Source organism: Arachis hypogaea, chromosome 3 (genome assembly GCF_003086295.3).
Source record: "Arachis hypogaea cultivar Tifrunner chromosome 3, arahy.Tifrunner.gnm2.J5K5, whole genome shotgun sequence".
Taxonomy (NCBI): domain Eukaryota; kingdom Viridiplantae; phylum Streptophyta; class Magnoliopsida; order Fabales; family Fabaceae; genus Arachis; species Arachis hypogaea.
This window is the reverse complement of record NC_092038.1, coordinates 125,332,410-125,343,263: the sequence shown is the minus strand read 5'-3', so window position 1 is coordinate 125,343,263 and position 10,854 is coordinate 125,332,410. Positions and strand designations below refer to the sequence as shown.

Below are 10,854 nucleotides of genomic sequence, written 5' to 3'. Positions count from 1 at the left end.
AACAAGAAGGAGAAAAATGAATTGATAGAAAAAATATATAATAGAAAAATAATATTGAAATTGTTAACCGTGAGTTCACATTATAGAAATTTTTTAATTTTGACATCAAAATTTTTTAACTGTGCCACATAAAATAGAAAAAGAAGAATAAGATGACGACGATAATGATGTTGAAGATGAATTACGCAGAAAGAAGAAAAAAGAAGAAGAGGAAGAAAAAACGTGAAATAGAAGAAGAAAAGAAAAAGACGATGACGATGACGATGACAATGACAATGACAATGACGATGACAATGACGTCCAAAAAGAATTGCACACAAAAAAAAATGAAAAAAAAAAGAAAAAGAGAAGGAAGAGGAGGAGTGGAAAAAGAGGTGATGATGAAAGAAAAGAAGATGGTGAGGATGATACAAAATAAAAAAGGAAAGAGAAGAAGGTGAAAGAAGTGTAAGTGATAATGATGATTATCATGATGACGACAATGATAGAAAAAAAAAAGAAGATGAGGAGAAAAAAAAACATATAAAAAAATACATGTACTAATTAATTTGGTTGGATTTAGTTAAGAAAAAAAATTGATTGTTTAATATTTTTGCTAATATATATACTAAATATTAATAATACAAATGGGGTAATAATTTTTTTTATAGTGATTGTTATAGTATTTAAAAGACCGTATTTAACTTAAAAATAGTATAAATTAATATTTAATTAAAAATATAAAAATAAACAATATTTAAATATTTAAAATTTATTATAAAAAATAAATTAAACAAAACTTAACTTTTTTTTTTACGTACATTTATTATCACTAATTTGTTATCCAAAGTGAAAAATGAAAAGTGAGGGGTTTTTATATGGATTTCATTGAGATTAAAAAAAAGGTTCCTTATTTAATTTGGTAATTTCAGAAGTCACGTTAAACAAATGTGTTATCTCCAAAATATTATTAGAAAAAAATTAACAAATATATTTGTGAGATTATCTCATGATAAATTTAACGTATAACTTTTTAAGTATACTCAAACAGAATAAAATAATTATTATATATAAAGTTATATACGAAGAGACGTATCTGATTTTTTTTTTTTTTTAATACGGTAAGAGACATATCTGATTCTGATGTTAGTGTTACAGTAAAGTGAATACAAGTGCGGGAAAGGGGAGTATGGTGTCACAAACAGTTGAGCTCCTCAAGAATGAGATTCCTCTGGAGCAGGAGTCAGTGGTATTAACCGAAGCCACTGTCAATGGTCTTGTTCTTGTGGACATCATAAATGGATTCTGTACTGTTGGTTCTGGAAATCTGGTACTCTTTATTAACTAGTTAGTATTCAGATTTGAGACCCTGCATGTGTGTTTGTGATTGATATTACTTGCTTTTCAGGCTCCAAGAGAAGCCAACAGACAGATATCAGGGATGATCAATGAATCAGAAAGGCTAGTAAGATTGTTCTGTGAGAAGAAATTGCCAATCATGGCTTTCCTGGATTCTCACCACCCTAACAAGTCAGAGGACCCTTATCCTCCTCACTGTATTGTTGGAACTGACGAATCAAATCTTGTTCCAGGTGTACCAATTGTCAAATCTTGTTTAGCTTTCTCTCAATAGTCCAAATGATGCAGGCAAGACATGACATGGCACGATCTGTATAATTTTGTATTGAATTGCAGCTTTAAGATGGTTAGAGAATGAAAGCAACGTTACAATCAGACGAAAGGATTGTTTCGACGGATACTTGGGGTCGATAGAAGAAGACGGTTCCAATGTTTTTGTAGATTGGGTGAAGAAGAATAAGATCAACACAGTGAGTAATTTGTGATTGTTTTTGACAAAGTAAACTGCTGATTTTTTATATCATATCATTACAAGTTATAACCACTGATGTAATGCATTTTCTTTTGTTGCTTGGATTGGGAAGCTGGTGGTGCTAGGCGTATGCACAGATATCTGCATGCTGGATTTCGTGTGCTCAACCATGTCTGCTAAAAACCGCGGCTTTCTGGAGCCTCTAGAGAGCGTGGTGGTGTATTCGCGTGGCTGCGCAACCTTTGATATCCCACTTGAAGTAGCCCATGACACCAAAGGAACTCTAGCTCATCCTCAGGTTTGTATATAGAGTAATGCTACACATCTAAACCCTTTTATGAACCAATTCTAGCCATAACTGATTTTTATTATGTTAGATTAATTTGATTGGACTTGGTTAACAAAAAGACTTAGATGTGTAACATTATTTATGTATATATTATACAAACAGTAGAAAATAGAAATGATAATTGTAAAAGCTAGGGCATGAGTTTAAATTTTGATGGCAGGAGTTTATGCATCACGTGGGTCTGTATATGGCCAAAGAAAGGGGAGCCAGGGTAGCAAACCAGCTGCTGTTTGGTGTGGCAGAGAAGATATGATTTGGTGTGTGCCTTTTCCTCAATAAAAATCTCAAATACACTTATTTAAGGTTGGTGAGATTTATAAAACATGTAATTTAAGCAGTATGAAGTTGAGTCAGGAAGCTCCCCTAAGGTTGAGATGTAAAATATGTTGGCAGTATCTTTTCTGAGACCTTTTGTTGTGAAATCAAATAAATTTCTGTAAAATAATATGAAATGAAATGAGAAGGCTTCTCAATTGTCACTTAGCATGAAATATAAAGAAGCTTGACATGGATCGAAGTAAACTCGTACAGCAGCAATTATTAAAACCGAATTAGAACAACTGAAAACTGGTGAAACAATCAACAGTCTGATTTGACTTGGTTAAACTCAATCAAACTCGTGCCAATGCTCTTGCTAGCTAAAATTACACCAGTTACTCTGATTCCACAGACATGGATGCTCTCCAAGGTGTAAAAATAATGCTATTTGGATAACCAAAGATTTCAATCATCCCAACAGAACTACCATATCAACCATGCATACATTAACTAAGCATGATTATTTATATATTAATGATACATGGATATATTATAATTTTTAAGAAAAATTTGAACTAATATACAAAGTTGATGAAAGATACCCTGTGAAAACAGCACTTCCATAACACATGGAATGAATAGTGACTAGTGCTGATACTTTGAACCCCTTCTTTTTCATTCTATAGTTAGTAAAGGTTCAGCAGCCATGCTTACTATAACCAGAGTTAGTGCAGTTAGAGCTAGAAAGGTCCTCAAATGCCCAAATTAAATTTCAATGCTGCTTGGAAGGTTAATAGTGAAAATCTTCTAAACCTGTAAGAAAAGGGAAAAGAAAGAAAATCAACACTGAATAAAATTGGTATCCAGTATCCACTGGAGAAAAGAAAAATCCATGAAATAGCTATTAAATAATTGAACACCGGATACCTTAACAGTAGACGCTGTATTGATCAGTATATCCGCCATTAAAGCATAAGATCTCACCAACAATACTCCCGAATACAGTGGTGCAAAACTCGGACCAGTTAGCAACTCAGAAAGGGAGCTTAGTCACTGGCTTAGCCAGTGAATCACTGGTCAAACAACATAAGAAACAACAATTTAATAAAGGATATTTGTATATTGGAATGGAAATTCATGTTTCTTTTTAATATAACAAATTAAAAAAATATCAGTATAGATATGAAGTAGCAGTAAAGATCTGCCTTTGATACAAGGAAATCAACGTATTTAATAACCCAAATCACTTTTGACAGCAAACACAAATTAAGTTATACCAGTTCATCGGCTCAATAGACCAGTATAATAAAAAAGGAGAAAGAAAAAGTTGCAGAGGATGAAACTGATATCAGTGAATGCTTTCATGACACATAAACCTTAAATGTAAAGAACTTACACCAAAAAATCAGAATTATTTACATGTCTCTGACATAATGACAAAGCCCTATTGTTGAAGCCTAAGCCGATTGAAGAATACCAGAAAATGATATTCAGGGGCCCAATACACGAATCCAACAACAGGCCCAGCTTTTATGTGCTGCAAAAATCAACGCAAGACAAGTTGCAAATACAAGTTTGTTACATCAAAGTAATAAACAATAATTTCACAATGGAATTACAGTAACAAATATTGAACAAATGTCACAGCTGTGATAAAGACAAACCTTTCCATCTAGAATTACAAGTTCACCATCAACCCACCGAGGATTCTTAAACCCTGGCTCAGCCAGCCTCCCTTGGCCTTTATAGCGAGCAACCTATAGTGTCAACAACATCAGAGAAAAGACTACAGAACAACAATAATTTTATCTCTTCCTTTAAAACTGGAAAGTAAATAAAAACTTTGGAGAGTTTTGTTTTGGGGGATTGGGGGGTGTAGAAAGCAGTGAGACTTAATATGATCCCCTTGTAACCGGGAAACAACCGTACCACTCCAAACTCTTCAGGAATTATTCCTTTATGAGGAAGTTGATACCTCTTTCCAACTTTTGCGCGAAAGGCCACCTAAAGTGATCATAGAACACAAGCAATCAGATGTATAATACAGGCTGCATAAAGGACCTGTTAGCTACATAAGTGAAGCTGTTTGAACTCATCTTCCTACTATACAAATCATCACCAGCATCACCAATTCACAGTGAGGGTGCGAAATTTTTACTTATTTATTTATTTTATACACAATTAGTTCAATACTACATTACACTTGTCAAGGAATGTTTCTTATTTATTGAGGAAAAAAATGTAATTATAATAAGATTGCAAATACTTCATTACACTTAAATAATATTAGATTTTGTTAATGCTAAATGTATATTTTAGAAACAGTTTAAACCGAGATTCAGATGTCAGCATATTTCAAAGCACCAACATTCATCATTCAGCTTGACAGTCAAACATTACATTTTCTACCATGCAGGAGCTTTAATATCACAAAATTGAGAAAAAAAAAAAGATATATACAAAAGAATTTCAAATTTTATATGCAATGAAATAAAATTTCCAATATTACCTGACCAGCTGGTACATAAGGATCCCCAGTTAGTTTCAAGGCCTCAACATACTCATAAAATTCAAGATCTGAAGGCTCCTTAGACCCACTTTCCTCTTGCCATTGACCAACTCTACGACTAAGTTGAATAACTTCAGAGGAGAAAGGTCCATGTGCACCAATGTAAAGACCTGATCAAAATGAAAATATTTGTTCCTCAGTACAGATTAGAAACCCATTTCTGGCAGCTAATTTTTAGCACCTCATAACAATCAAATTGACAAGTGCTCTAGTAAATCACCATTTAGAGGATCCAAAGAAGCTGGTATTTCAATACGATTGAAAGTTGTTGTCCCAGATAATGGCTGATGATTTTGTGCCTGACTTAAAGTGAGATTTATCAAGTCTCCCACCTCTTTGAGCACCTAGAAGATTGAATGGAAGCATTATGGTCTACGAAGCTTTTGGATGAATTTAACAACAGAATGCTGACACAATGAAACCAAATGTGGCAAATAATTAGAAATTGCAGTTTCACTTCTACTACTTAGACCTACCTTTGAAGGTACCTTTCCCTTCCCGATGAATTTAGCAAGGTCAAACATAACATGATCAACTTTTCGTGGACCTTGCATCCTGGTTGATTTATCTGATAAAGATTTCCCTTTGTCATGGTCATCCTGCTGATTGACTTCCTTTTCAACAGTAAAGGAAAATGAACCACGTCCCTTCATCTCCAACTTAGCAGGAACTCGAAGCAAATCCCAGGTGGGAAAACTGCTGGAAAGTTTCTGAACAAGACCACGAACGACAATTTTGACTGCAATTTCATTTTGTTCTTCATGTTCAAAAGTTCCCAGATCATCATTTATTTCAATCTCATCATCTCCCTCTTGGTCAGTTTCAGACTTAACATCTGCCAGTTCCAGACTTCCTGTATCATTGTCTTGCTCCTCATCTTCATCTTCATCTTCATCTTCATCTTCTCCTTCTTCTTCTTCTTCATCATCATCTTCATCGTTATCCTCATCCTCTTCTTCCTCAATTATCTGCTCAATCACCTTAGATATAATATCCTTGTCTACTTTCTCTGGGTGTGTAACCTTGAAAATCTTCACCTTTACGCCAGGAATCATATCTTTCATGACATTTTGAAATCCAGGCATTCCCTCGGCTGGATCAGAGCCATCATTTCTATCATCAGCTGGATCTTCAGTACTCACAACAAAGAGTTCACTTCTATCATCAGTTGACTCCACAGAACCCAATCTCTCAGAAGCACTCAATGCTTTAGGGGAGGTTGTTGGGGAACCATGGAAGGCCCCTCCTCTTCTCTTCAAGTACACAGCCTGAAAATTAAAATAAAACCCTACTGCATTACTGCAAATGGACAATAACCTTTGAATACAGTAAATTTAAAAAAACAAGGTATCAGCAAAAACTTAAAACAGCAAAATCCAAACAGAACAGAGAACGATGATTTGGTTTGAGTGATTAACAAAAGAAAATGAATTGGAACCATTTATTTATTATGGATGCCGCTGACTAAGTGGACTCTACATTCGTTTATACCTATAGAAGACATATCAAGATATCAAGATCTCTATCTAACTGAGAGGTGAAATGAGCAAACTAGGATGTTTCAACACTGCAATATGGTCAAGATAAATTTTTCTTCAAAAATCACATGAAATCAATCTTAAGTAAATCCTTGAATTTATAGTGATAAGTTGAGAAGGGATGACTTCCTACTATTTACATTGTAATGATCCAAGGAGAAATTGATGGAAATTATAGTGATAAGTTGAGAAGTGATACCTGAGACTTGAATTCACCTTTCCTATCCATAGTAAGAAAAAATTCAAATAGAGGAACACCAGCACCAGATGTTGCAAGTTGCCTAGAAAAATATGTGACAGGGTCAACACTAGAAGACACACCGGATAATCGTAAGACTGCCTAAAATATACCGTTTAAAGCAACACCTCAGAACACATCAAGAAGTGAAAACTGTTTGAAGATAATAGATTATTTGCAAAAGTTAAGATAGATTTCATATAAGTAAAACACATGGCACTGAAAATGGATGTAAAACACGCAGAGAACAGCTGAATACAGCTTTGTCCAATTACAACCTTGGAATAAGAATCCTAATCTATCAGCTTCACACATTTCAGAACCTACCCTCCCCAAATAACAGTTTTTCATGTTATTTAGGGAAATCCCGTTTCCTAGTTAATTTCTTCATTCAAAACTGGATCATTTTGTAACTAACCTGAAGTGTTCATTAATATGAACAATCATGACAATAAATTGCTGGCTCATCCAAATGGTCAAAGCTTATAGCTACCGAATCTCATAGCAATTTAGATAATACTAGGTTATAAATTTCACAAAACAGTCAATGTTAGCAAAGAAATACAACATATACTACGAATTTTCACTTCTAAAAGACAATTAGAAAAAGAGGGAGTTGAAATCTCAGAGTTAGAGGAAAAAACAGCAGACAGAAATAGAGCAGAAAGGAAGTGTATAGAGTCTGATAAATTCTGAATGAAACTCAGTGATAATAGAGTACACCCATGTCTATATTATAATACAAGGGGAAGGAAGAGACTGGTGGGAAGATTAGGTACAGTATGGTTAGTCAATTACACATAACAGCTGTTACCTAGGGTATGATTCTTTACATCCTAGCTCTAATGAAATTGAAGCAGCGTAGAGTTAGAGGTACAGGAATACTGCCCCAAATATTTTGACACATTTCCTTTGCCAAAAAATTATTTTTATACTCTTTATCAATGAAAGATAGCAAAAATCCTAACATGGTTATAATCATCAATATAAAGAAAACTACCTAGGACTATAGCTCCTTGCAACATATCTTCCGTGCTCTGGAGTAATGCGTATAATTAGACCGTGTGGATCATTAAAGTCTTTTGAACTACCAGCCCACCAACCCACCTGTGAAGAAAAATACATACTTTGAATAATTTTACAGGTTTGAGACATTACAACATTACTGGTGAAAAAATCAGATGCTAACAATAACATTGCAAAATATTGCAGTACATAAAAAAAGTCAAAATTTGAAGGGGAAAAAAAGGACAATACGCCAATTCATAAGTGAGTAAAATTTGAAACGTAATAGATCCAAGTAGTAAAAGAATTGCACCACTAGAACATTGGAAACCAATAATAAGCAACCCAAATATACTCACAATTCATAGTCAGTAAAGGATCAAGGGAAGTAAGGCTTTGTGGTGAAAACAAAGTTTAAATCAAATTACCACCAGTTTAAACAGCTACTAGTATTAACATGGTCACACTTTGAAATCACAATCGACATTCTATTCTATTCTCATGATGAAGTAAAGATGTATTCAAGTTGTCATTAAACAAATTCCAAGAGAACTCACAAGTCCAGCACCAGCTTCGTCTCTTAAAAAAGCAGCATCAGTGTATCGCTCTTCCTTTATGGCACTCTGAAAGATTAGAAAATAAATGTTATACATTAACAAATGGTGTATTAGAAAATATGTTATAATAAAGATTTTACTTGTCAGAAAAGCATCATTGAATTAAAATTTCTTACATTGAGATAAGACATCACTCTTCCAACACTGTCATTGGTTGAGGCAGCTGCAATTGCCACCTTAAGCCTGGCAGCATCTTCATAATCCTCCAAATACACTGCATCTCTTAACCGAGCCTGTGGAGCACAAACCAAAGTAGCAATTAAACATTATTAAACCAGACAGCACATGATCGAATTACAAGGGGGATTCAAAGAAATCCTCATTAGTATTGCGTGGGAGTTCGTGCACTAACAATTAATAATAGGCCTCTTCATTGAACATCATGGCTTTGCCATTCAAAACAAAATCCTTCCCGACTGTTATTAAATAGACGATTGCTTAGAAGTAAATGATTTCCCATTTTGATCCGTCTCTAGCAAACTAAAGTAAAGGGCTAAAAAATCGTATGGTAATGGAAGCAATCATTGACATGATTAACTCTATTCTAAGCCTACAATAGCAGCTGACTGCTATGCATAATGCATTACTTGGTTGCACCTCTATTCCACAGAAGGGTCTCATATTAAAGAAAAAAGCATCTCCATTCATTACTTGGAACCCAAATATTAAAACCTTGAAGAATACTTTAGTTTTAAATGAAACAATTATAAGCAATGCTAGTACACTATAGTCTAGCTTTAGGATTTTGTGCACATGTTATTAACCAGCTCTCCTTTCATATTAACCCTAATTCTACACAAGACCATTCCTCGCAGCTAAATAAAAAAGTCCAAAAGAACATATTTTTAACACAAAAATTTGTTTTTACCCAACCCACACTAAAAATCAAAACCACCCTCTTTTTTCTAACAATCGACAGACACATCAAAATTGATTTGGGCACCTTAAGAACGGTGAGGAGACGCTCCTGCTCATCGACCTCCTCGAAATGCTGCCGCCATCGATCCCAATCCCACTCTTTCTCCTTCTCACCACCACCCTCAACCGCCGCCATCGCGGCATCGTCTTTCAAGAGCGAGCTGATGAGAGAATCGAACTGCTTGATGGCGTTACTGACGAAGTCCTGGACCATGGCGTCCCACCGGACGTTGTTTCCACCGCCGCCGGAGGTGCTGTTAGCATCGTCGGAAGCGGAGGCGTTGAGGCAGCGGCAGAGGGAATGGGAATTGGAAGAAGGAAAAGGAATGAGCGAGGGCCTTCTGAGAGTGAAAGGGATTGAAGATTGCTTCTTGTGGTTTGGGAAACTCAGCTTCGGAGCTGTGGGTGCATACATGGAAGCCATGACCATGACAAAATTTCTTCTTTGCTTCGCTTTGGTTTCAGTTTGAGGGTGAAATAACAGTGGATATGTGAATGTGAATATTTTCTGATATTTCTTTTATTTTTTTCCTCCTTTTAAGTAGTTTTGAGAGAAACCACTTAATAATATTAATATTAGTGGAGGAAAAAATTGGAAATATCTAATACCGGAAAAGAGAAAAAATTGTGATTGTGGGAGAAACTCAAAACATGAGGCTATGAAGCTGACTGTGAAAATTTTGTTTATAGATGAGAAAAGATTTGTTTTAGGATAAGGATGAAACTGCAACTGCTGCTGGGATAGCTGTTCTTCTTCTCTCTAAATTCCAAAACATATTTGTTTTCCATATGGCCCCTGAAGTGTTTGGTGTGTTAAAATTGGAAATCTGGGTTAACAGGTGGCAATATGGAATTAATATTGTATTCAGATATAAGTTGTGCTAAGACCATTGATTAGGTAGGCCTTATGTTATTTGTCACGCTCATCCTTTTTTTTTTTGGGTTTTAGTGGGATTTTTTGGGTTTTGTCACACTCATCATATAATTCATATTCATTTAAAAGGGTGAATTTTGATAAATTTTTCTTGCACCCATTTTAGAACATAATTTACAACTATTATTTTTTTCGGACCTGCTACACATACAAGTAAAAAGGCCCTACAAGTTTTATAAGTTTCCAACCCACACTTCATTCACACGCACACTCATCTCTCTTTGAATGGAACGTAAACTACACGCGCCCCACTCAACGGTTGCTCTTCCCAAAATAGCGCTCCTTAATGGCGCACTCTTCCATTTCTCCAAGCCATTCGAAGAAAACACAAACCGTTCATTTTCGAGCAACATTGCAAACTGCAGAGATAGAACTCGTTGCGAAGATTCGAACTCTCCATCAACACAACATAGAACTCTCCATCAAAAGACGAAGTTATAATACTCAAGGTACGTTACATTACTATTTTACTCATATTGTATATTTTTCACATTTCGAAAACGAAGTACTACGTTTTACTGTTCTTCTACGTTCTTCTAGGTTTTACTGTTCTTCTTGTTTTAGGTCTCATTTTACCGTTTTTAATGTTCTACTTGTTCTAGGTTTTACTGTTATTCT

The 10,854-nt window shown here is 35.0% G+C and overlaps 2 protein-coding genes across 3 annotated transcripts; one reads left to right on the top strand and one right to left on the bottom strand.

Annotated features, from left to right (window-relative positions):
- The first annotated feature begins 1,050 nt into the window (after nt 1-1,050).
- Nucleotides 1,051-2,642, top strand: LOC112791310 (nicotinamidase 1). The gene is made up of 5 exons (XM_025834094.3): nt 1,051-1,309; nt 1,388-1,571; nt 1,675-1,808; nt 1,923-2,108; nt 2,320-2,642. The coding sequence occupies exons 1-5, from the start codon at nt 1,169-1,171 to the stop codon at nt 2,410-2,412; spliced, it is 738 nt and encodes a 245-aa protein (XP_025689879.1). The 5' UTR covers nt 1,051-1,168; the 3' UTR covers nt 2,413-2,642.
- A 206-nt stretch (nt 2,643-2,848) lies between these two features.
- LOC112791308 (protein EXECUTER 1, chloroplastic) lies at nt 2,849-10,221 on the bottom strand. 2 transcript variants are annotated; one of them, XM_025834093.3, is made up of 13 exons: nt 9,328-10,221; nt 8,501-8,617; nt 8,325-8,390; nt 7,763-7,869; nt 6,724-6,805; nt 5,463-6,254; nt 5,207-5,330; nt 4,927-5,096; nt 4,347-4,421; nt 4,082-4,174; nt 3,837-3,954; nt 3,345-3,490; nt 2,849-3,230 (listed from the first exon to the last, which is right to left on the bottom strand). In XM_025834093.3, the coding sequence occupies exons 1-11, from the start codon at nt 9,730-9,732 to the stop codon at nt 3,862-3,864; spliced, it is 2,124 nt and encodes a 707-aa protein (XP_025689878.1). In that variant the 5' UTR covers nt 9,733-10,221; the 3' UTR covers nt 2,849-3,230; nt 3,345-3,490; nt 3,837-3,861. The 2 variants fall into 2 exon arrangements, with proteins under 2 accessions (XP_025689878.1, XP_025689875.1); XM_025834090.3 differs by having other exon boundaries at nt 3,814-3,954; nt 9,328-10,180.
- Between the last annotated feature and the right edge of the window lie 633 nt (nt 10,222-10,854).

What these genes read in the sequence shown, in the direction of transcription:
- LOC112791310 (XM_025834094.3), top strand. Translation starts at nt 1,169, where the DNA reads ATGGTGTCACAAACAGTTGAGCTCCTCAAGAATGAGATTCCTCTGGAG. An exon ending in CTGTTGGTTCTGGAAATCTG is followed by an intron (nt 1,310 to 1,387) that starts GTACTCTTTATT and finishes CTTGCTTTTCAG; the next exon opens with GCTCCAAGAGAAGCCAACAG. An exon ending in GAACTCTAGCTCATCCTCAG is followed by an intron (nt 2,109 to 2,319) that starts GTTTGTATATAG and finishes TTTTGATGGCAG; the next exon opens with GAGTTTATGCATCACGTGGG.
- LOC112791308 (XM_025834093.3), bottom strand. Translation starts at nt 9,732, where the DNA reads ATGGTCATGGCTTCCATGTATGCACCCACAGCTCCGAAGCTGAGTTTC. An exon ending in AAGGTGAATTCAAGTCTCAG is followed by an intron (nt 6,255 to 6,723) that starts GTATCACTTCTC and finishes TTTAATTTTCAG; the next exon opens with GCTGTGTACTTGAAGAGAAG. An exon ending in TTGTAATTCTAGATGGAAAG is followed by an intron (nt 3,955 to 4,081) that starts GTTTGTCTTTAT and finishes TGATTTTTGCAG; the next exon opens with CACATAAAAGCTGGGCCTGT.